At 35.3% G+C, this 26,750-nt stretch overlaps 3 protein-coding genes across 16 annotated transcripts in view; 2 read left to right on the forward strand and 1 right to left on the reverse strand.

Annotated features, from left to right (window-relative positions):
• Window positions 1-953, forward strand: LOC129753971 (endothelial zinc finger protein induced by tumor necrosis factor alpha-like; the record flags this gene model as incomplete). The annotated part of the gene is made up of 2 exons (XM_055749825.1): window positions 1-14; window positions 71-953. Coding segments are annotated over 2 exons (276 nt in total), but the record flags the coding sequence as incomplete, so codon positions are not given.
• The window catches only part of LOC129756308 (V-type proton ATPase subunit e 2-like), a 404,689-nt gene that overhangs the window by 269,767 nt on the left and 108,172 nt on the right, over window positions 1-26,750 (reverse strand). The window lies entirely within an intron of this gene.
• Window positions 5,789-26,750, forward strand: part of LOC129756296 (F-BAR domain only protein 2) — a 67,843-nt gene continuing 46,881 nt past the window's right edge. For 11 of the 14 annotated variants that reach the window (XM_055753124.1, XM_055753126.1, XM_055753127.1 and 8 more), the window contains exons 1-3: window positions 12,237-12,806; window positions 25,126-25,470; window positions 25,579-25,794. In XM_055753124.1, the coding sequence (XP_055609099.1) occupies window positions 12,252-12,806; window positions 25,126-25,470; window positions 25,579-25,794 (1,116 nt within the window). In that variant the 5' untranslated portion in view covers window positions 12,237-12,251. Of the gene's footprint in view, window positions 6,087-11,369; window positions 11,906-12,236; window positions 12,807-25,125; window positions 25,471-25,578; window positions 25,795-26,750 lie in introns of those variants that run through there. The other 3 variants (XM_055753134.1, XM_055753135.1, XM_055753136.1) reach the window with 3 other exon arrangements.

Here is a 26,750-nt window from a genome sequence, read left to right on the forward strand (position 1 = left end):
CACACCGGGTTGAGGTAAGATTCAAATTCACTAACAATTCAATGTTACAAGTCTAAAAATCTTTTCTTAGGCCATATGCCTGCACGTACTGCGACCGGACCTTTACGCAATCGAACGATTTGACGCTGCATGTGCGTCGTCACACCGGCGAGAAACCGTACGTGTGTGGCACCTGTGGAGAACGGTTCATCCAGGGCACCTCGCTGAAGGCTCACCAGCGCTCGCGAGGACACTTCGAGGAAGGCTACTACGAGCGGCCGGCCTACGAGCAGGGCCCCATGCATGTCGACAGTTACATTCCAACTGTGACCGAAAGCGGTGGTAACAAGTAGATGTAGGATGGTTAATGATAGTTATTCACGGATGTTGGACATCACGCAACGTGTATGTACGTAGTTTATAGTAACAGTTGCGCAAAGTGGATCTCAATTGTTAGATTTGATATAGTATTTAAAATATTCCTCGTATTTGTAAAATATTACGCAACAAAAAAAATCGGAAACGTATGTAAGAATTTTACATAAAGTACTGTTAATTGTAAGACGTATTGTATAAGCCAAAATTAATGGTTCATTGTGTGTGAAGTATTTTATGATAACAAAAAATTGATATAAATAACAGCAATATTGATTGTGGTCGATTATTCATGTAATTGTATTTAACTCTAATTTGGCCAACACAAACAATTGATTCAGATTGGAAATCATAATGCATTATATCTTAAAAACGAGTAATTACCTAGCCCTAATCACATTTTCAAAAGAGTCTGGTAAATTTCAGTTAAGAACTGAAAACATAAATAAATAGCATTTAAGTGTAATTTTGTTTGCTTGAGAAAAAAAATACTATCTTGCTATATTTTCTACTCTATCCTATCCTGAAGTTTATTTCTTCTGCTGATTGCCATATGGAATTCGAGTAGGAACATATTGAAATAAAAAAATAAATTGTAATGCAAAAAACTCAGAATGTTCTACATTTCCTCAATATTCAAAAGAAAAATATATAATATTTGATGCTTTGTACACAGCCCTTGGATTTTCATGTGAGTTCATTAGGAAGCTAGAATAACAATATTTATTAAAATTATAGTAAGTTTTAAGTCCTAAAATTCATCTAATTGTTGAAAACAATTTAATAGGGGATGGAAGCGCTGTCGAATTTCAGAGATGGTTTTGCATTAGTTGGATGCAACTAAAAGTTCACCCAAATTTTGACAGATCTTACGGGTTTTTCTTAAGGAGAGAAAGAATAACTTTTCGATTCCATCGCCCATTGTTGGAATTTTTATCCTAATAATATTATGTGTAAAAATAATGTAAGGAATTTTATTCATTTTTACTGAATGATGGTTTTTTTCATTCAAAACAAGTATCGTTTGATTTATCGTGTAGCAGTTTGTAAACATGTTTAATGGCATCCCTGCCTGACGTCAGCTGTAGTTTTTCGAACACTTCTTTCGGCCGCCGTTGGCGTCGTTGTCGTGTCTTTAAATCGCAGTACAGAACGCAGCCATCAAGAACGGTGTTGCCAGTTCCCGAATTTTCAAGGTATTCAAAGTAATACTGCACGCAGAGAAAACTAGGCTTTTGAACCAAAACAAAAATGATTTTGTTTCAAAACATTCATTTTTTTGAATCTAACTCCTGTTTTATTTGAACCAAAAACTTTTGTTTTTGATTCAAAAAAATATTTTTTAAAACAAAGAATTAATTCTTTGAACTAAATATTTTTGGATTTTGAATTTATGCAAATACTTTGATTCTAAATAAATGTTATTTGAGCTTATTTCTTTTAAAACAAAGTCAACTTCTTTTAAACCAAAGGAAAATGTTTTTAACTTGAAGAAATGATTCCTTAAAATAAAAACTTCAGCCTTTGATTCAAAAGATATTTTGATTTGCCTTGCAAGAAGAATACAAAACCGAAAAATCGAATCAAGTTTGGCCGGTCGTGTGAAAGTGTAGGTCAGAGTTAGCTATATTAGAAGGATTCAGGATGAAGTATGGTAAGTATGTTAATTAAAGAGTGAATATTGAAGATTTTCTATAAGTGATTGCGTTTTTACAGAACCAGAGCCGAAGGATGGTTTCCGTGGATGCCTCAACCGAGATGAAAGCTGGGCACGATGACACCGCTCCAAATCCAGCGGTCAGGTCGACAAAAATTTGGACCGGATCGATTTTAGTGAACTAGTTTGTGGCCAAGTGTTTCATCTGTTGTAAATAAAAATAAATTTAACATATAAGTTTCTTTCTTTTTATTTTTTGAAATTCCTAATAGGAATTTCAAAACAACAGGAAATATGTCCACCAATTGGAATGAATGGAAAATGGTTCAATGAACCAATCTTTTTAAATCTAAATCTAAATCTAAATAACATTGTGGCAAACGAAAACAACTTTGTATCAAATGAAACTGTTTTTTTGTTTCAAAGTATTAAGATTTTGATTCAAAGATTTTTCAAAAGAAAAATTCTTTGAAACAAAGGAAAATGTATTTGAACCAAAAGAATTTTTATTTGTCCCAAAACCAAAGGAAAAAATCCTTTGTTTTTGCGGCACTTTCCTTTGAAATAAAAAACTTTTTCGCTGCGTGTGTATTTGTTTTCTCCACTCGTGGAGTGTTCCACCGTACCCGATAAAAACAAACACAAATCCTCGCCAGTGTATTGCTACCTCGCTCACTCACACGCTCTCTCGCAACACTGGCAAAATTATCGGTGGGCCACCGTCCGTAAGCAGAACTCCGACAGGTCAAAACCAGTGCAACACCGTCCGAATAAACAAACAGTTTGACAGCACCTAGTGGTGCACCAGTGCAACACTAGTGCAACACTCGGCATAAACAAATACGGTATAAAATAGATTAGAATTAATCCGTTGATCCGCCAAACAAACACAATCGTTTTTTAGATTGATTTTCCCGAAATTAAAAATTGTTAGTTAAACACTTAGCGTTATGTCACGAACACAACTAGCAGCAAATAAAACAATGGTTGACACAATGTCACGCAGCGAAAAAGAGCTCCACTATCAGAAGTTGGGTATAACATCAATAAAAGCCTCCTAAAATGAGCTGTCATATTTGAACCACTGACCATACTGACTAGACACTCGATTTGGTTTGTTGGCAAACAGCAATTTCTACGATAAAATCGTGGTAAACAGGTACATTTTTCCTACTGGGCATTTTTTGTTAACTTTTGCGGGTTAGCCACCTACCGTCGGTATTGCGAACCTGCAAAATTTGACAAAAAAAAAAAACTAGCCAGAAAATGGTCGAATTTTTGTTCTAAAAGTCATGTCAGTGTGATCAGTGTTCGAACTGTGACACCCATTCCAATATTTTTCAAGTGAGAGATCTAATTTCACCAAAATATTAATTAAAGACAACTACCAGAAAGTTATTTAATTTCTCATGCTTTATATCTCGCGTGAGCTTTCATTACGTCGAATGAAACAGAAACACCGAACCGAGAAAAACGCTTCTGAAATTTGAAGAGTGTTTTTCAAATCCTATTTTTATTCCTTCGCCGATAACCCTTCAAAAAATACGCAATATTCATGGAAACTAATTGTGTCAGATATTCCACATTATGAATTTAATTTTTTGCAATTTTTAGAGCTATTTTTTAATCATATAGGAACATACGACATATTCAAACATAAATCGTTCATACGTCTGAACACATTCGTCGTTTGGAGGGGAAATTTGTTTCATTCGTCTCTTTTCTTTCGTCCTATTTGACTCGTTCAACTTGCACTTACGCCCAAATGTTTCTGATACAAATACTATGGGAAATTTTCAATTTTCTCGGCGTAATGGCTGTTTAATAAGTGAAATATCTAGTGTAGCGGTAAATTGGTGAGTAAATGCATAATGAAATGTGTGAATCGGGTGCGCCATCGGTCAAACCAGCTCGCTGCTGCTGATCAGCTTTCTGTTGCCGATCAGCTGGTGGAGGGGAAATTTGTCTCATTCGTCCTTTGATTCGTTCAACTTGCACTTACGCCCAAATGTTTCTGAGGCAATTACCGGTAAATTTTCAATTTTCTCGGCATTGAGTGAGTCGTCGAGTGTAGCGGTAAATTTATTAGTGAATGTGTAATAAAAGTGTGAATCGGGTGATTGAGTGACTATCAGCAGCAGGCTGCTGCCGATCAGCCTGCTGCTGTTAGTTGTTAGGTTTGCTGCTACTGCTGCTGTTCGGTTTTTTTCCTTGCTGCATTATTTTACAGCGTTCGAAAGCCTGCTTGAGTATCGATTTAAGAACGCTTGAAAACAAAAATCGGAAATAATATTCATTGCAAGGTTGATATTCTGATAACCTCTACCTGTATACACTTGTTTGCTCATGGAATCCATAGCGAATGTGCTAGGTTTTTCTTCCTCTGCACATTCGCCGTTTGGAAGAAGGGACGTAAGCAACATTGAAATTGGCAATCAAGGTTTTGTTTCATTCGTCATTTTGAAAGTCTTAAATTTTATATATTTAAAGGGTTTAAATTGATTGTTTTATCAATCACATAGGTAGATAATGTTATAATGAAGCTTTTTTAGTGAATATCTCAGTTTTTCAAATTTTGTTTCATTCGACGTAATGAAAGCTCACGCGAGATATAATTCTAGAGTTTGTTTTGATTAGGTCGTATGAGCCACATTGCATGTTCAGAGAAAATCGCTGTTGAAATTATTAAACACATTTTTAATTCTAGTATTTTGAATAACACTGAGAGCTGTCTGGAAAACTGGTATGAGATGTGGAAATAGTTGGAGAACATGCTTATGCATTTAATATGGCTATTCGTTTAGTTATATTCAGTGAAAAAGTACTTACGACATTCTGCATTACCTACTTGGTGCTAACGTCGTTATGCAGATGAACATTAATTCCATTTTAAATTGATTGGATGTTTCTCAATTTTAGTAATTTCCATCGAAATTAATGGAAAACTTATATTCAACTTGATAGTATGCAGAGAGGTGTTACCTGAAAGTTCCCGTACAGTGATTACCGGAATCGATGCTGCGAGGGACTGTCCATCACGATTGATTGTAGTCGACCGACTTAACATTGATGGCTTGCTGTTCTGATATACCAATAATCGTTCCCAGGAGTTCGGAAACGTATCCAAATAGCCGCTAGTTGTTTTGATTGCCTCTGTAAAATATGAGACTGATGATTTGCTATTTTGCGCAGCATAAATTAACATTAATTGAACTTACCTAGTTACATATTGAGGGCCTCTATTGTACCAAGATAGTAAAAACTACCATTTATCACGACCTCCGATGAAAATTTTCATTTTTTTACACTTAACGGGGCACTTTACGGGAAAAAAACGCAAAAGGTCGCTTCAACCACTACGCCGAATTGTTGTTTTGCGACTTTTTGCATGCACGGCAAATTAGAACGATGCAAATAGTCGTAAAAACCAAATTGCACTCGAAAATGAGAAAGTCATTATACGTCTTAATTTTAATCCATGTTCTAAAATTTATTTATTGATCAAATGAAACCAAATTTTTACCTGACGTAGATTACATGTTTTTCAATCGTTTGCAGTAAATAACTCAATTTTGACTATGTTGGTTTATACGACCTAATCAAAACAAACTCTAGAATTCAGAAATTTCTAATTCAATATAAATTTTGATAAATTTTTTACGCATGTATAAAAAAAATCAGATATCAAATTGTTAAATATTGAATAAAAATGGCATCCCTGTCAACGGCGGCAGCGAATTCCTTCGCGAGCAGCCGCCGTCCCGTCATTGTGTTCTTGGACGTTCTTCCGTTTGGTTCGTAATCGCGGCTCCCGTACGCTTAATACGTGAGAAGTTTTCTACGAAGACCTTTTTCCCTTATAAATTCTCTATACATTACGGTAAATAAAGAAAATTTCGTGATTTGAAGAACGTTGCCACTAAAATTGCACTTGTTTCCGTCGGATTTGCAGTAACCGTCGCGCTTGTGGCGAGCGAGTGCAATCAAGTGCCGCGGAATCGGTGAATTCGGTGTTGGATAAGTGCCATTACGCGTCCGCTAGTGGGTTGATGGCAAAAACGCAGAGCAGAAAACGGTGGCCATTAATTTGTCCTACTTTAGAAAATTTTCTCCGCTTGTTCCACAACACCGCAGTGGCAGTGTCTAAATTTTGTTGCTGCAAATGATAGGGATGGTTCCACGGCAAACGGCAACAGTATCGATTACGTGTGTGGGATGTCCTCCGGAAGTGAAAATTTTTACCAAACGGAGCTTGTAGTGGGTGGAAAGGGCAGAGGGTGGCTGGCTGGGGGGATTATTTGAGGAGAGCTGTTATGTTGTTAATTGGGTAAAGAGCTATCAATCGTGATCGCATTCGCGTAAGAAAAGAGGAAATCTGGAACAAATCGATGTCGGTGGGATTGTGCAATCGTTGGCTGGTTGGATTCTAAAAAATATCAAAAGATAACTACGGCGGAGAGAACTCGGGGAACGATTGTAGAACCGATCATTTTAACGAGAATGCAAAGCAGAACATTGAATATTTTGATGTATGATGTAGTACAACACAACAAAAGGGCATAGGAATTTTTCGTTGACACATCAATAATTACTTAGGACTTGTGTGTATTTCTTGCTTTAGAGAACATTCCTCTCCTTATTTTCTCACAAAAATCAATACTGATTATGGAAAAACCCTCCAAATGATAATGTTCAGGTATCAGGTATCAGAATGGGGGTAGGCTTAATAGCGGCACGTTATCCAAACATACGGGAAAATTGTGCCTAGCCTTTTTTTTATCCAAGATTTCATCATTTACCTGAGAAACCTGAAAAACCTATAAAAGGAAGAAATAAATTCAATCTATTTAAGATGGCATAAAGCCTTTCCACTAGGGATTATTAGCATTAAAGCTCTTTTCTACATTCGGTAAGGAATGATAGAATGTTTTTTAAGTTTAATTTCTTAAACTCAGATTCGCTTAAAGCGTAAGATCCCAGAGTACGAAAACGTAGTCTGGCAAATGAGGGACAGTTACATATAAGATGGAAGGGATCTTCCACATCTGATTCACAACTACCACATACTGGAGATTCAGCACGCTGAATGTTGTGCATGTGATAGTTGAGTTTACAATGACCGGAGAGTGCTCTGATCAAGATGCTGCAATGAGATTTATTTAAAGTTAATAAGTAACTCGATATGATTGGAGATGGTTTTTCTAAAAATAATTTAGTTTGACGACAAGTGTCCAACTCTTCCCAGTATCGTTTATGCTGGTTAGAGGACCAAGTTTGAATTTGGTTTCTGAACCAACATGGTGATATTGGGACAGCCGGCTCTGGTCCGTAAAATTCCTTTTCCGATCCAGCTCTAGCGAGTTCGTCGGCGCATTCGTTTCCAAAAATTCCCTTATGTCCGGGTACCCATAGAAGGTTTAATCCATTGCCTTCAGCAAGTTCTTCGATTGCTTTCCGGCATGCGATTACCAGTTTTGATCTAGAACTGGAAGCACTGAGTGATTTGATAGCTGCTTGGCTATCTGAACAGAAATAAATTGTTCTGAACATAATCTTCTTTTGAAGTGCAATTTGCACTCCATACATAATAGCATATAGCTCAGCCTGAAAGACTGTACAATATTTTCCTAGAGGTTGAGCATATTCTATGTTCAACTCGTGACAGTAAATTCCTGCACCTGCACGGCCGTTTGATAATGAACCGTCAGTATAGAATACAATATTAGAGGACATTTGGCCCTCTACGAAACCAGATAACCATTCTTGAGGAGAAGGAAATTTGACTTTAAAGAGGAAATCTGGAACAAATCGATGTCGGTGGGATTGTGCAATCGTTGGCTGGTTGGATTCTAAAAAATATCAAAAGATAACTACGGCGGAGAGAACTCGGGGAACGATTATAGAACCGATCATTTTAACGAGAATGCAAAGCAGAACATTGAATATTTTGATGTATGATGTAGTACAACACAACAAAAGGGCATAGGAATTTTTCGTTGACACATCAATAATTACTTAGGACTTGTGTGTATTTCTTGCTTTAGAGAACATTCCTCTCCTTATTTTCTCACAAAAATCAATACTGATTATGGAAAAACCCTCCAAATGATAATGTTATTATTGCCCCTAAATCGGTTCATAAATAGAAGAATAACCAATGTTTCATACAGGTCATCGACCCGTCAATCTCCCTACACAGCATTTTATTGATTTCATGGTGTAAACTCGAGTTTTTTTTTCACTTAACTGCTTCATTTGTTTTGAACAATTCAATTCATTTAAAAAGCACTAGACAGGACATTTTTTTTAAAATAATTAGTTACACATGTATTTCAGTAAAGTGTCTTCCTTGACCTAGCCACTAAGTTATTTTGTAAATTGAAGGTTCTCGAAAATATTAATCACAATTACAATAAATTCTTACGATAATTTGAGAGATAAAATAGAAAATTATTAATGATCATTTATTGATTCATCGTAAATGTTTTGTTCATGTTTTAATTTTTCACAATCTCTCGATGTCTCGATTGCAATAGCTCAATTTTCTCAATTCACCAATAAGTAACGTGAATTTTTGAACGACCTTTCGTTTTCTTGCGCTAAATATATGCACTGATGATGTCGTCGTGCTGGAACTGCTGACTGACTGGAAGACCAACTCATCATCAATGCTCGCTCGTTCATTAGCTTCGAACCGGTAAGAGGTTGTTTGTACAAGTACAGTTGTTCTTTGGTGCGGTCAACAGCAGAGCACATTCCACTTACTCAACCACATCTCCCTTACTGATTCGGGTGGAGACGACCCACCCCGCCGGCAGATGCCAATCCAATGTCACATGTGTTCACGATATTTTTATCGCATACAGTTTGTTGGTATGGATGTTGGATGGAATTTAATAATCTAAAAATCTCTTAAAGGTTTATTAGTGTGAGTAATAATTTTCGGGCATTATTATGTTCTAATATTATATTTTACATTTGAATATTTATTTTTGAATAAGGTAGCTACATAAAAATTCATTCATTAAACATCTGCAGTACAAATGGTTTGAAGATCAGGTATCAGGCTTTAATCTATTATCTAATACTGATTTTATAAGTAAATAACAGCTTGTCTACTAAATATTCTCTTCCATAAAATTGTATACGAAAAAAAACCATCTACATTTTAAGGATTGTTTTAAACTGTAGAAATGAGTAATAATACCAGTCTTATATCATCAAAAGAGAGGCGTTAACCATGCAATTGTATTATTACCCAAATATCAATATTTCATTGCAAAAGTTTTGCATATGCTCATAGCAGAATATAATTTAGAAAGGATTAAAAAAAATGTCATTATCTAATTTGAAAAACTTGTTACTTTTACTTTCTTATTTAAACATTTTAATTGAGTCGTTATTGATTTGTTTTATGAGAAAGTTTAATCGAAACGCGTCCAAATTTGATCCATAAACAAACATTATGCTATTGTTATTTTAAACTGTCTTGAAAAGTTTTAAAGTAAACAGGCTCCATATCGGATTGAGTGACCCTTAACTTGCATCGTCGCAGTCATCCGGTTTGTAGTCACTTTCTTTTTATCAGTAATTTAAAGTATGTATTTTCGGTCTGCCGATTCTTCTGCTGCCTTCAAATTTCCGACAAGTACAGAGAGCAATAAAACAAGTGGGTGGGTCAGCTGATACTCGAAGCAGCAAAAGCGTCGCGCCGCAAACGGCTTTCAGTAACATGAACAACGCCACCAGTTTAACTCTCCACTTTCTTATCAGAGTAGCTAGCTGCGGGTTATCATGTGGTTTTTTTTTCGCTACTGATTATATGACCATCCGTAGATGGTGGTAGACCTAAATGTGTTTGTTTAATAACTTGAGTAGTTTTTTATTGTGCGTCACTGACTATGGAACACTTAACTTTTAAAAATACTTAAAACCGGTGAGTTACTTGTGATTTTTTCGCCACAGATATCTGAATACTCCTTATGTCTGAGGAATTCGTTTATTCCATTTATGGATTTATCTATGAGAGGTTCCCGGACAGGGTCACCGAAGCGTATAATTAATGTTTGTATGCCTTCTATCTACGTGCAATTGTCTCATGTTACGTGACGTTGTTGGTTTTCTAAATCAGTGTAACAAGCTTCGTAGTAAAGAAATAATTGTAATGTTTTTAAGAGATCCAAAGATTTGATATTGTTTCCAGATTTCCGAAGTACGAATACAAATCTAGCACAACATTTAAAAAGGGCGAAACTAGCAGTTAGCTCGAAACGAGAAAAACGCGTTTGAAAATTCGGAACACCTATTCAAATCCTATTTATAAAATCGACCACTTTTTGTTCAACAAAATCAATAAATGTGCATTATATTCACTTATTGTTCGATGGTTATCAAGAACTTTAACTTTTTTCGCGTAATTTCAGAGATTTTCGAGTTTCGCCCTATCATTGTTTTCGATTTCAGTTACGCCTGCAAGTTTCGCCCAATTGATCGGCTGTTTTTGTTTTGGTTTTGAAGTTACGCCCATTCATCCTACACGAAAAAACTAATTAGGCCGTTTTGTCACACACGGTCAACTCAGTTACGCCTTTTGGCTCTACACGAATAGAAAAATTCACTCCGTTTTGAATAGGCGTAACTTCACGTTCCAACGAAAATGCATCAACAGGAAGTTTCGCCCAATTGAATTTTATCAATTTTTTGAAAGTTTTAAGTAATTTTAAGATGAAACCGCGTTTGATAGGTAAAGTGCAACCGCGTGCATCCGGAATGACCGTTAACTCGATTTGTTTACATTTGGCAGTTTCGCCCTTTTGAAATGTTACGCTAGAAATGTCTTTTTACCCTCAGTCTATTTGAGAAGAAATTAATCATCTAAAAGTTAGGTATATGTTTTGGGTTTATCTGCATATGTTTGTCGATTTCAATTGAATAGAAGTCCTGCCTGGCTGGCCATGGAACCTCCGCCCATTTTACAACAACGGCACTTTATTTCGACGTCAGTGGAAGCCATCCGCGAAAAATAAAAAATGTCCAAATTCCAACAAGCGCAGCTAGTCAGAGGAGCGTCTCGCGATTCGATTGTGTGGAGTTGAATAATGTGTGCGGTTGTTGGTGTTGAACCAAAAGAGGAAAAAAAGATCTATACTTTCGGAGGAGTAAATGAATGAAACGGGCGGATAACGGCGGGTTTTATTAAAATTATCAAATTTTATTCAACGCTGCTCGAAACTGCGAATCCAATTCGTGGTTATTTCAAGTGCTTTTGGATGAAAGCTGAAGAGAAAAAAATAATTTAAGTGATTCATTTTCATTCAAGTTCCAGTGTATGTAATCAAGGAATTTTTTTAATTCGCAGAATAATTAGTTGGCAGAATACAGCAACAAGTGAAGATGGTGTGTTTGGTCTGGTAACAAGCAAAAATCTCTAGAAAATAGTGAAGAAATACCTACTTACGCAAATTACAGTGGGATATTGAAGGCTGTGTTGAAAATAATTTTTTAAATCGCCTAGTGATAAGTTCCTTGGGATCGAAAATTGGAAGATGGGAACGTAAATTGCCCGAAAGTCTGGTTCTGGTCTATCCATACAAAAAGTGCATATCAAGTGAAGCGTGCGAACTTTGGAGAAATCATATGGGACGGCGCTCCATTTGCTTTGAATGGATGTTGAAGAGCAAATCTCAACCATAACTGGGATAAGGAGCCGATGTGTTGGTTGATGATCCACAACAGGATGTCGATCTTTCAATGTGTGATGGTGGGATTCTTTTCATCGCGTAAAACAGTCGGGGGCGGTTTGTTGTGATCCAGCAATTGAGGGAAGATTTATACCGAAAAACCGTACCAGAGCAAGGAATCAAAATGACGGTGGACTTTAACGATTATTTTTGGGTGAGTTCTCTAAGTATACTAATCATAAGCTTTTCAAAAATACTCACTATCCGAAAAAACTTATCGGGAAAGCCTTCTGAAACGTCTAAGTATTCCATCTATGAAATAGAAAGTTATAACGTCAAAAGAAATCATCGCTGGAATCGATAGTATTCAAAGTTTTTGGGAAGCGTTGGATTTACCTTGTTCAAGACTACGTTTCGTCTCGTCGGGAAAAGTTTTTAGTGAAGTTTGTAGAGAGACATAGAAAATCTGAGGTAACTCAAATACGAAATACCGAAAATTCAGCCGCCCAGGTGAAAAAGCAACAACTTGAAGCTGGAAGTACTACCACAACTATAAAATAATGTATGCTAAGATAACGGTTACGAACATAGACGAACGTCTTACGGCTTCAGCCATCTATCACTTATTCCGACCGTTTGGTGATATAACCTGTCTACGAGGCCCTACAAATTCCTACTTTGTGTATATGCGCGATTCAGAAGCTTCCAAAGCCTGTTCTTCTCTTAAGGGAAGGGTAATTTTTGGCAAAAGTCTACACGTGACATCGCAACGCAACCTAAAACGGTGCCAAGGTGAAGTTCCACCTCCACTGGATCCTTCGGACGACGAACTGGTCCCCGAACTCGCGGTTAATGTCTGGCGATATTTGGTTTCCAACATAGGACCTGGAGTACCATTCGAACTGGTGATACAAAAGTTTGAAGCTTTTGGAAAAGCGCTCTATAGTGTTCAGCATCCGACCAAACGCTATGGATACGTGGAACTGCAGAGCAAATTTGGCCGTTTCCAGGTGTGTAGCTGGCTATCTGGAGTCGTCATTGACGGTCATCGATTGAAAGTTGTCCCAGTGTACATGAACAGCGATTCCTATTTTAAAAGAAGTACAAAAACTATGGTAATGTAATTTTAATTTTTAATTGTATTCTACTGACTGTTAAATGTACATTAGGGTGGCAGCCAAATGGGTCATGTCGAAATTCGAAAACCGACCATGTACATTGTACATTTTGTAGACATGATTGACTGACTGACATTTCTGCTCAAACGGACTTGATTGAGGGGTGCCTCAAATCGCTCAAGTTTCCCTCAAAAATTGCCTAAGGAAGGGACCAATGGAAATAGGAAAAAATTGGAATTATAATTTTGATGTCAAATGACTTGAAAATGCATAAAAAGTCGAATTCTTTTATTATCTTTAAATAAAATGGTCTGATTTAAAAATTCGATCATCGTAGTTTAGTTTTAATCACCAACACCGTATGTATAATATTTTTTGTTAGGATTAAAAAAACGATCATGAAATTTTTTCCATACATTCATTGCCACCCTAACGTACATGTATTTCTGTTTCTTAGCAAATTCACATATTTTTTTAAAAGTGAAGCAACATTACAACTTCGGTTGTAATGTCTTACAAAACTTTTTATTAATATTGCATCGGTTTTAGGGAAGCTGATCTTATGCCCGTCGTTTCACCGATATGTTCATTATTAAAATTATTATTGATTTCAATTCCTACATAAAATTAACTGGACCTATATCTCGCGTGAGCTTTCATTACGTCGTGTGTAACATCTTAAGCATTCCCAGAAAACTGCTGTAAAAGTTATCAAAACAATTTTAGAATTCGTATTTTATATATGGAGTATGTTGTCCAGGCTACAGATATTCTAAATGGAAAGAAGTTGCGACTAGTTTATGTCAGTTTTTGTATTTTTTCGTAATAAAACTGTTTACATTTTGTTTCATACGACGTAATGAAAGATCACGCGAGATATATATCTTAACAACATCAACCGTTAAAATAAACAACATGCAAGAAATTTCCACAATTATGCCCCTATTCATACCATAATAAAATCAAATAACTTTCGCTTTCGAAACAATTGACACTATGATGTATTTATAGCTTTCAGGTGACGATGAATGTTTACTTAATCAACTTTTTTGTTAAATTGGCTTAAAAACCATTAGCAGGCTCGGTTCCACAGAAGAAACAAAAATGATGTTCATTTTTCAGTTCAAAATGTTCAATTTTCAACTAACAAATCAGACGAAGATGAAATAACCAGTAGAATTTGGTATAGTGTTACCATATTGAGGACAACATACCTACAAGATATCTCAGCCGAGATTTTTGGTAGAAAATACTAAATCATGGTTCAAAATACTAAATAATGGATATAGTAAAATTAACATGACGCCGTATTTGAAAAACCCGTGCAATTTTTTTCCGTGTAGGCATACACAATAGAGTTGCCCTTAGCTATAATGAGGTTTTTCAAAGACAAAATTTCACTGCTCTTAGATCTTCAAATCGATTTACTAACCAAGATAACAAATTGTGGAAAATTTCACTTTGATTGGACAAAAAAAATTGTAAAATCTTCATTCGAAAATCATCATTCATTCTGGAAACCTTGTAAAATAAAAATCAATACTTTCTTAAGGGGGGGTAGGGTCTTACACTTTCAAAAAATCGATTTTTTTTATGTTTTTATTTTCTTATTGTAAAACATTTCATGAATGTTGAGTCAAATTTTCAAGTCAATTGAAGCAAAACTGTAGAAATTATAGGCCTTTATCTCCTCCTATCTAATACTGCAAGAAAGCAAGAGCAGAAACTTCAAACGCGTTTTTCTCGAGAGCACATTTTTAAAGTCCGTGGACATCGTCATTTGAAAACTACTTATCCGATTCTTCTCAAATTTGGAACATATTTTCTACATATAAAATACCAGACCCCAACGTTTTTCTTTTTTTTTTTACTTTGGGGAGATTTTACAGATAAAAAATGGCGGATTTTTTCGTGAAAAATCGTAGTTTTTACTTCAAACAGCCACAAAAAATTCATAAAATCTTTTTTATGTTAAATAAAAACGTTGGAGTCCAGAAAAACATCTATTAAAAATATTTTGCTCTTATTTTTGGACTTCAGATGATTCTGTGCTGTCCACCGCAAATCCCGTTTTCTAAAAGGCATCCTCGAAAGTGCTCCATCATCTGCTCATTTTTCAATATTTTTCTACGAAAAAATTACTAAATGTTCTTTTAACAATGCTTTGTATAATGCAAAAAAATTGAATACATTTGTTTGAACGATAGCTCTAGAAAAAAATCGTGAAAATGGTGTTTTTTTTACCCGTTAGACCCCCTCCCCCCTTAAGGTGCACATTTTAAGACTGGCAATAACGTTTTAAAAGACGACAAGTAGTTTTGACCATAGTAACAATAGTTATCGCCTATGGGTGTAGCCAGGATTTTTACCAAAACAACATTATGTATTTCGAAGCAAGCGGAAAGGGCAATTAGAGTTACTTTTGACCAGGCCCAATTTCACTTAAAGTACACCGGGGTAAGTGTGGACGGTTTTTCGTATAGTTCAACTTTCAAAAAATCATTGAAAAATCAGCAGTGGATCAATTTTGATAAAATTATGTTCAATGTGCTGCAGAACGCTAAAGAGATGAGCTTGATAGAAGCAAAGCGAGAAAAGTTATCACGTAAATTGTTATGGACTGCTGTTGTCTTCATTGTGTGGACGGTTGATTTTCGCCATGATTTTTCAGGAAATTTTCAGCGAATTTGTGTTTTTTTTGGTTGAATACGTTACTTTATTGCTCGAACCGTCCAAAATTTTGCAAAAAGTTCATGGTACTATTAGTATGGCATCTTTCAATGATTATTGTGTGTAATTTATGTTGAAACACCCGATTTTATCGAAAATATATACTAATTCCAGAACAACCCAACTATTCATGATCCGAATGGGCTTGTGATATAGCTCAGTTGGCAAGTCTGTTGTCTCCTGAGCCGATGTCCGCGAGTTCGAGCCCAAGAGTAAACATCGAACACAGTTGTACCGGATAGTTTCTCAATAACAATCCACCAACTGTAACGTTGATAAAGTCGCGAATGCCATAAAGATGGTAAAACGACTATAATCGAAACAAAAAAAAAATGATCCGAATGCTAAATATAGCTAAATTGTATCGGATGAAGGAGAGAAAATTGAGAACATATGTAAACATCAAGCCTGTATAAAGCCGTCCACACTTACCCAAGGTAGGGTTTGAAGACAAAATTTTAGTTTTTTGTAAATAAACTCTTTTTTCTTCATTTTTAACCGTCGTTTCTCTTCCTAACTGGTTGTTTCGAATGTAAAGATTGTTTTAATGAAGAGTTTTTCGTTAAGAGCAAGCTAGCTTGCGATGAATTTGCATTTGAAAAAGTTGCACATCATCTCGACATCGTAGTTGTAAATAGAAAATTCCCATGAAGCCGCTGTAAGCATCGGTTATTGTCGGAATCGTATCTTTTTCACAGTTATTGGATAGATTACAAATAAATTGAACATTCTGAATCAAAAGATTGAAAAAATAGTGCACAGAATTGTTTTAATAGCCATTAAAACTAACCTGATATCCAGGTAACTTTCAAGTGCTTCGAACCGACTCGAAATGTTCTACAAAGTTTTTTTTTCGATTTAAAAAATTGAGAATTGAATTTAACAGTGTTGCCAGAATCTTTTTTTTCCATCTTCCGCAGAAAGTATCATACAAATTTGAACGTCTTTGGGCGTCGCCTTAGGCTGATGTCATGCTGAAACAACTAGCAACGCGACCTACGACGCAACGTTCACACGACTAACCAGCTCTCATTTGATCTCCATGGAAATCGCGCAGACCTGTCATACTGGTCGCTTTGTATAGCGCGACCAATCTGATGCCAATGTGTTTTGTAGCGCGACTAGTAGGAAATCCAATAGGAATATTGTTTTTTCTCGATTTGAAGCAGTGATTCCGGGTTTTAAGCACAATAGTACGAAGATCTGTCCGAACTTGTGATAATAAACTAAAAAATATCTTAATCGGCGAGAAAATTTTCATGAATTCTTAGTTCCGGCAAAAAAACAAGGAATTTTGTCTGTTCAAATTTCGGCATTCTTGCAATCCGGGTCGTGATTTGATGAGTTTTTGATGGCTCCCGAAAGAAAGGAGACGATTCAAAGCATTATCAGATGTAGAGAAGTGATGATTTGTAGGGAATTTCAAAGTGACAGGTCGCGCCAGCATGACATACCAATGCGTTGCAACGCAATCTTATTGGAACATTGCATTGCGTTGCTAGTTGTTTCAGCATGACATCAGCCTTAGAGATATCCGAATGAGATGAAATTTTGCCAATATTGTCTTATAATTGATTGGATCAAGATTGGGGAGTGGAAGCTAGATTTCCAGAAAGTAGGAATATAAGGGCCTCTAGAGTATATGTGAATCTACTTCAAAGTTCAAATAAAGCAATACTTTTTGATTTATGATTTTGAATACTTTCAGTTGATCAAACATATGTTTTTGGAGCTGCAGATATATATTTTTTGTGACACTTTACCATCCCTCTAGCGTTCGTGTCGAAGCTGCAGATATGTTACATTGTAACATTGTTACAATTCATTTGTTAGTGTTCTGATTTTGAAGATCCCAATAACTTTGACCAAATTCAATACGATCAATGCCATTTGCAGCATTCTTCTCGGAACATGCGTGTACACAGTACATAATACATAATTGGTACGTTAGTTCATCAACAATAACAACGCGATACTGGTTGTCGCACACGACTTGACAAAGCAAAGAACGGGAATTGAACTGGTGGATAATAACGGGGTCCCACGTCACCTGCTGCTGCTCCATTGAACCAGTCATGAAGAGTGAGCAACCTGTTTTTTTTGTATATGCGCAGTGGAGAGCCATCAGCAGCGAATTACGCTGGCTCGATTCATTCACAGACTGACTGGGGGAGGAGGTGATATAACAATTTGTTGGGTTGGGTTCAGTGTATGAATTGGGAAGAATGGCGTTACCTTTGCCGATTTCCCAAACTACAATCATTGTAGCGGGTTGTTTTCCCGATTGTCAGCTCGTGCTGATGTTTGATTCATGATGGGTGGAATCTCCGGCGTTTAAATACCGATTCTGCTCGAACGTGGAAGAGATGCCTTTTGTTGTTGTTCCCATCTCTTTATTTTATTTTCTATATTTGTACGTTTAAACAAAAAGTAATTGAAACGAATTGTCGGAAAATCACTTGTGCTTTGCAATGCACGCGAGCACAAGCAAGGTGTCTAATTCACAGACCCGCTGAACATTTGACTCCGTCGATGTGCACAACACAACGGTGTCTTAAAAAGATCTTAAGGTGTCCGATTTCTTCTGTGCGTCAATATGCGCTATGCTGCTAGAATGGGAAAAGACACATAGCCGTTTTAGTGTGAACGTTTAAGGTTTTTTTTTCTCTGTTGTTAGGATTTGGAATTGTCTGGCTGAGCCATGCAAGCCACGAGCCACAACAGTGCTTCTTATTAGTAATTCTGACGGCAGCTCACATCTGTTCCGAATGGAAGGCGAATGGTTGATTGTTTTTTTCCCGTCCTCTTCTTTCCACTCGCATTGATGTGCTAGTAAACACGAAGGAATAATACGACATTCTTTCATTTTTAATGTGCATACGCATCGGTCAACAAGAACGACTGATACGGAGTTGAAAACAAGCATAGCTTTACGAAGAGTTAGTCAATTTTGCATACCATAGTATATGAATTCTGTTGCTTAAATCGGTTAATTTATTATTTAAGTCTGAAACAGTTCATAGAACTTTTTGAAAAGTTATGCTCGAATCGTTTTGCAATTGCACCCAGAGCATGATGGTGTCAAATAGACAACGCCTAGAATTAATGCTTTGGGAAACACGTTGGTTTGTTAGCATGATAGGTTTGAATGGTTTTTTAAATACCTAGCATAATGTTAATAGAGTACGTACCTACGTAAAAAAAAATTTAAATATTAAGCCCAAATCTGTATTCGAGATCTGAATTCTAATTCTGAGTCTGAAATCCTAATATGAATGATGAATCAAAACTAATAACTTTTTAAGTATTGTAACGATTTTCTCTTTGTACCGTAAATTTATTCCGATAACTTTTATAATTTAATTCAATTTATTTTAAACTTCAATCATTTTAATTCATCGTCTGTCGTATTCCAAATTTCGTATTCATTTTCATTTTTTTACTGCCCGTCCGTTGCACCTTCATCTTCCATCCTCGTCATCAACAGGGCCGCATCCAGGGTGTTACAGTTTCGATTTCTTCATCATTCATAAGATAAAACGGGTAAATGATCGAACAAAATCCCGACTGAAATTACTGACCCAATTCAAGCTTGTTCAATTTACCTACCTAAAAACCCTTCTTAGCTCAATTTTTAAAGACGTTAATCGAATTTTAAAGTTCATTGCTGTTCAAGGCTCCTAAAGCATGCTGAATAAATCCTTTTGTTGTTCAAAAAGTTATCAAAAAGTTAACATAAATTGTTAAGAATGTATTTTGCAGCTTAGGGTGGCAGCCTAATGGGTCATGTCGAATTGCGAAAACCGCCCATATCTCGCTTGAGTTTTAATTACGGCGTATGAAACAAAAAGTAAACAAACAAAATAAAACAAACAACAAACAAAAAAAATACCAAAAACTGACACAAACAGAATATTTGTAGTCTGGACAATATATTCTTTCTATGAAATAGTGAACTAAAAATTTTAAAGTTGTTTTGATAACTTTTGCAGCAGTTTTCTGAGAATTCTTAAGATGTTTCATACGACGTAAGGAAAGCTCACGCGAGATATAGATTTTGTAAATTTGTCGAAAAAATTTACCTGTGCATTCAAAATTTCAGCTCAGTCGGACTTGATTTAGGGGTGCCTCAAAGCGCTTAAAATTTTGGTTTTTTTAAAAATCACCAAAAACGGAATCAAAAAAAACGAAAAAAATCGTTTTTTTTTAAATTTTGATGCCAATTGACTTAAAATGCATTAAACGTCAAAATCTGGTGTTATCTCTAAAAAAAAATGTTTGGTCAAAAATCGACATTCTGGAATGTTTTCCAGAAAACCGGCAATTCTTTTGAAAGTTCCTGAAAGTCGATTATTGACCAAATTTTTTTCGAAATAACACCAGATCTTGACGTTTCATGCATTTCTAAGTCATTTGGCATCAAAATTAAAATTTTGATTTTTCCGATTTTCTTTGGTCCCCCCTTTGGTAATTTTAAGTGTAAAAACCGAAACTTTAAGCGCTTTGTGGCACCCTTAAATCAAGTCCGATTGAGCTGAAATTTTGCTTAGCTCAGTTATTTGGGCTTTTCTACAAAGTGTAGATGGTCGGTTTACAATTTTCCCCATACATCCATTGCCAACCTAATGCAGCTATACAAAACATGATTGAACAGTACGAAAAATCCAAAAATATTCTTTTCTAGTTTGTTATGCTTGGGGCTTTGATAGATTTTTAACCCCTAACTCATATTTTAGATTACAATGTTCCTACCAAGTCTCGAACCATGAAAAGCGAGCTTCACACTTGCTGCTGCATACGATCATCATGAGTGGGTAACGAGTTTACTGAATGTGATTATTTCATTTCAAAAAGACTTTCGGGAACATAATTTCTATTTCACTCCAGCTTTCATGTTCTTAACAAGTTAGAAATTCGAATCAAGTTGAATTTAGCCTTTAAACTAACTTCAAATGAGGTTTCCAAGACATTTTATTACGTGAGAATGGTTGATAATTTAATTTATTAGAGTTTGCAACCAACAAAATACAGTGAATATGAATGATTGAAAATCACGAAAATTTTCTTCAACTGAGTTTGAGTTTGAGTCTGAGTTTTTCAACAAAAACAAGATTATTTTTAAAAAATTTCTGTGTAAAAGTGAATAATAATGCTTCTACGACTTATTTGAATAGATAACTGCATTTTAAGGAGTTTTCTAGAATTCCAAAGGTGTTAAAAGGGAGTTTTAAGAGATGCTCCTCTAGCGTTAAGGAATTTGATATTTGAGCTGTAATTCTTTACCCAACTACTTACTTTCTTCATTGAAATGACGTGAAATGATGAAACAAACATTCGGGATTAAAAGTTAAAACCAAATTGAGTCTCAATATTGATTTTCCAGGTTTATTTAGGCCCAAATCCAACATTTCGAGGTATTTTCCTATCACAGTTTTGTGAAAGCTCACGCTGCAGAAAGCTTTTCCGGATTCGCAAAAGAATCACCAGCACAAGAATGTACAACCGCCAAAATTCCTACTCATCCAAACTTTCGATTCAATTGCAAATCATACCAATAATACTGCTAGCCTTCTGGTCCATCAAACTCCATCGTAAAGTACAACGTTTTTCTGATAATCTTCTGATTTTCTGAAAATCACTTTAGTGACCTTGATGCAATTCTATTTTTTTTTATTTAGTGATCTTAGAATTTCCAAAGCGTTCACACGGTACCATGTATTTATTTCTTGACCAAAATCATCCAGCACACCCTAATGAATTCCGGATATTCGAAAATGAGCATGAATTGTTTAAATTGCAAGATAGTGCTGCCATCTATGACTGAAAACTAGAGAAACAGTATTTGACTATTTAAAAACATTAGTATTTTTAATTTCAACCTGTTTTTGGATTCAAATTCAGCCTCAAATCTATATTTCATCATTTTGCATCATACTTATGAATGTTAATGAAGAAACCAAGCAGTTTGATAAAGTTTTTATATCTCAAATATCAAATTCCTTAACGCTAGAGGAGCATCTCTTAAAACCCCCTTTTAACACCTTTGAAAACCTTTGGAATTCTGGGAAACTACTAAAATGCAGTTATCTATTCAAATAAGTCATAGAAGCATTATTATTCACTTTCACACAGAATTTTTATTAAATAACACTGAATAACAAAAAAAGATTTTTTGAAAACAGTCCAGGGTTTTCCAACTGAATTAGACTAATATTGACGCCATGAGTCCGAAAATGACCATGGTTTTGTTCAATCAGGTCAGGATATTAGAATACTGTATCTCAAAAAGTTGACCTGATACAGCAAAATCAATGTGATATTCTAACTCAGGACACAAAAATTAGTCTAAATCAGCTGAGAAACCCCAGACTATTTTTTGGCTGTCACCCAGTGTAATCTTGTTTTTGTTGAAAAACTCAAGTGGTACTATTCTTATTTCGCACCCCCTTTTTCACATTTTTGGTCCTCAACGCCAATTGCTACGTCCAAAAAAAGTAAACTTATGCTTGATTTATCCGTTAGCAATTCAGAGCAAACTGTAGAAGAAAATTTTCATGTTTTTCATGATTTTCATGAAAACACATAGTGGTACTATTCTTATTTCGCTCACTGTAGTACCAAATAAATTGAACTAGTACGATGAAAGTTAGATTGTGCAACTAGAAATCTGCCCCCCTCTTATTAACCCAAAGTAAGGAAAAATACTCCCGGCACATAAAAACTTTATAAGTAAAATGCCTTAATGAAACCATTTGTAAATAAAAAAACTAGTAATTTTCCTAAAGGAAATGTGACACTAAAATGTAACTTGTGTCATTTCAATATTGCAAAGTTGCCTAAAGAAAATCCGAAACATTTAAAACTTTTAAATTCGCCAAAGAAGGCAACAGAGATTTTTTACAATCTATTCAGCTGATCGAAAAGACTTGCGATCTTTTGATAGGTATTTGATGTAGCTTAGCTTGGCTTAGTTGACTTGAAGTGCTTAGATATGATCATTCATTTAAAACTTCAGATAAAATATTTGATTAGACTTTGTTCAACTTACGCAGATAAAAATCCATGATCGCGGGCGTGGCTAAGCAGAACAAGGTTGCTACTACGTGATTGATCGAGGCCATCAGCTTTGTGCAAGGGCCAAAAGAATAGTGTTTTTGACTAGCAGTTCATTCACAGTGCACAAAACTCATGCTCTCCCTTTGAAAATGATCAATAGCGGCGCCGGCAACGTCCTAGTAGTCAATGAGGAATAAAGCAGGGATTGTTAGTAAGATACTTCATAGGATCAATTCGTCCTTTCGTCCCTTTATATTCCATAAAATTATTGTGAAAAATTCAGAAACAAAGGTTAGTCAATATCTCCAACTATAGAAACCGTCTATACGTCTGCGAATCTATATTTAAATATCCAAGGAGAGGGTTTTGTTAGTAGGGGAATCGTGCGATTTAGGTTTCCTACACCTCCTATGCTCCTAGATTTTTCTTAAGGAAAGTAGTATAGTAGTAAAGTAAAAAATGTGTTCATATTTTTTTTTAAACTAACTTGTTTTCCCAATTCTTGTTCCTGATATACTGATGTGTTTTCAAAAACGACCTTTCAGAGTAAAGATCTATCAAACTTCGAAGAATATTTATAAGGAGACATTAAAATTATCAAAATTTTGTTGATGGATGATGGTGAATCTCCTTTTTGTTCTTTTTAATTTTGAACTTGTTATATAGATTATTGTGATAACTGAATAAGATCGTTTTCAGAAAGTCATCAGCACAATTCAACTTTTTGCCTCATATTGATTTCACGATTGCACGAAGAAAACACATTAACCAACAAAGTTGGTTATTCATATTGTAAAAAAAAATCCGTATTGAATATATGAAAACTTTTTTTGTTTTCCTAGCAGTTATCCATTGAAAACTCCTAGATTTTTAAAACAATCTAAGTTCAAAGAAATTTATTGTAAAATTTATTTACTAAGATTGACGTATTTTCTCTATTTCAAATAAATATGAACATCTGAAATAAGAAGGATTTTGTAAAAAAAATCTAAGGGTGAAAAAGTGACCAGTGACAGATACATGCTCATCTCTGGTGATCTTCTTACCCCCAAATCCCCCTTCAATGAACACTTCATAAAATTTCACAAAAATCTTACAAATTCATTTAAGCTTCAATAATGTTTTTTTTTTCACTCAATAGATGAAATAAGAAAGCCAATAATCGAGAGTCGAGAGACATTAAAATTCATTAACAGAAACAATGCTTCTGCCTCGATAATATCTCTTACCTATAAATGTTTCATCTGCGAACTGTATAGTCCGTAAAAAATGACATAGCTACTTTTAATTAGTCACTTATACCCATTTGCCTCCAACAAAATGTGGCTTTCAGTTGAGTTAGTAGGGGTTTTTCACAGAGACCAAAACATAAGAAAATAGTTGAATAAAATTATGATTTAAATAGCATATGACGATTGGCAGTCAAGGATTCGTTCTAGATGCTTATCTTAGTTTTATAAGTTTTGTAACTTATACTTCTTCCGCTCCAAGGGCCTCATTTATTTTCCCATTTCAAATTTCGGTGGATGGGAAGTTCGTTTTGCATCTTGGCTTAAACTGGAGACGGGCAGACGAAAATTTAAATCTAGAAACTAATTTTAAATGACATTTACCCAATTCACATGACACAATTTCACATTTTGATTGCTTCAAAGTCATTTAAATTATTAGAGATGAACACCGAAAGTTTACCAATTTGTACATGCTTTAACCTTGTTTCCATTCATTCTCTGGCGACGGCTTGTGGAGAAAGAAGGATGAACCAGGGAAACCTCCGGCTAATGAGCTGTCAGGAAAAAGGGAAATGCATGCACCGACTGAATTGCTCGTCGTCGCTGCCTTACTTAATTCCATTCACCTCGCAATTTCATTCGCACATCGTAATTTTGTCTTCGAAACAAAGTACATAAATAGCTGCCGGGGGCAGATTACATTCAAGTTTGTCGAATGGAATATCTGATGACGCGACTCATTCCGAGAAGAGCCGCCATCAACAACTACAACATCCAGAACGGCTAATGGCAGGCGAACAAATCGGTCCGGTTCTTTTTATTATGACTTTTGCATTCGTCGGTTGTTGTGAAGGGAAGATACATGCAAACAGGAAGAAACAGCGTGTTAAATAGGAAAAGTAATGAATAAATCTATAGATATTTACAAGCTTTTGGCCATCGTAGACTGATTTAGGAATGGTTGGTTCTCTTTCGACAAGCTTCTGGGTCAATTGATGTTTATATTTTCTACCCTAGAGTTTTAAAAAACAGAAGAACTTTCTTGATTTGGTTGTGTATTTACTCATGAATACCAAACTGGAGTTTAACGATTCCATTGATTTTGATAAAAGTTGAGGAAAAAATAGTGCTAGGAAAGAAAAATAAACAAATCATATGGTTTTTTTATAATTTGTATCTAAATTTTTATTATTACAAACAAAAATTACCCTCTTAATTATCATTTAGTAAATATACCTAATTGAAATAAAAACTTCTCTAATCAATGTTTCCCTTTGCTTTCCTTTGAACATTTGCAGGGTGAGAAGAACAATGGCTACGAAGTGTTGTACCAGAACATGAAATATGGGCTTTCGGCGACCAAAGAACTGGCCGAATACTTCCGGGAACGCTCGAACCTGGAAGAGTACAACTCCAAGCTACTGACCAAGCTTGCCAACAAGGCCGGTTCCGGAGGTGGAGGAACATTTTCGCCGCTCTGGATCATCCTCAAATCGACCACCGAACGATTGTCGGAGCTGCACGCTGCCAAGGTCCAGAAGCTGAGCGAGCTGGTCAAAAGTATCACCAAGTATGCCGAAGACTTGCACAAAAAGCATAAAGGCGTCAAGGAGGAGGAGTCCAGTACCCTGGAATCGGTACAGGTAAGTGGTTTCCACTTTCTATTAATTTGTTCATTAAAACTAGCCCCCCACCATGAATAACACGAATAAATTCAACCGATATTCTTTATCACCAAAATCCAAAAAAAGGCCATGAAGGACTCGACGTCGGCGGTGGCCAAAGCCAAGGATACCTACAACGCCCGGTTGCAGGAACTGGAGAAGGCACGCAAGGACAACTCGGCCAAGGAGATCGAAAAGTGCGAGGCCAAGGTCCGGAAGCAGCAGGACGACTACAAGGCGCTGGTCGAGAAGCACAACATCATCAAGCAGGAGTTCGAGAAGAAAATGACAATAACTTGTCGGGTGAGTTTTTTTCATGTTGGTTATTATGTGATATCTGGGAACATATCTGAGATTCCATCCAACGCTATTTTCTACTCTCTTTCCTCAAAACGAAACTTCGATTCGAGGTTCTGTTATAGATTGAAATTAAGTTAATCAAGTACCTAATCATTTTCAAAATTCCAATCCAATAAGCAAATCAAATTTTACATCGAAACTGTATTCGATGTAAAAAAACATACAAGACATTCTAAATAATTAAATAAAAAGATTATTCGAAATTCAAGAAAATAAAAACCAAAAAGAAAAATTGAATTAAAAAAAATTTAACAATCCAAACTAAAAATAAATAAAACCCGCTTAATTTTGCACTGCACCCCTTGATCCTGGTAGCCTCAAACTAAAAACGTGAAATGGAATCAAAATAGAAAAAATTATTAATCAAAAACCAAACAAACTGAAAACTCCCTAAATAATTTAAGAAAAAATATAAGTGAACAAAATATTAAAAAAAAAAAAAGTAAAAAAAATAAAAAAAATAGGAAAAGTCAAGGGATAGTAAAGAAAAAAAATTAATGACAAATTATAAAATAAAAAGATAAAATATAAAAAAAATATTTAAAAAACTAGAATCATCGAATAAAAAACAATAAAAAAAACAAAGTTCAAATTCCAAACCATTGCGTAAAATAGAATTAAAAAACATGTAGCAAAAAGAATACAAAAAAAATATTGAGAAAATTTAAAAAAATGAGGAAAGGTTTGAAAAATTAATAAAACTCCTAAAAATTGATGCAGAATATTTTTTTCAAATTCAAAATTAAAAAAAAACAATCCTAAAACATAAAAATAAACCATTTGAAAACCAAAACATGAAAAATTTTGATTTTAAAAATCCTAAAACATCAAATAAAGTTAAAAAAAAGATATTAATATTGAAACAAAAATTGAAATGGAAAAAAGAAAGAATATATTAT

This window comes from Uranotaenia lowii, chromosome 3 (assembly GCF_029784155.1).
Source record: "Uranotaenia lowii strain MFRU-FL chromosome 3, ASM2978415v1, whole genome shotgun sequence".
NCBI lineage: Eukaryota > Metazoa > Arthropoda > Insecta > Diptera > Culicidae > Uranotaenia > Uranotaenia lowii.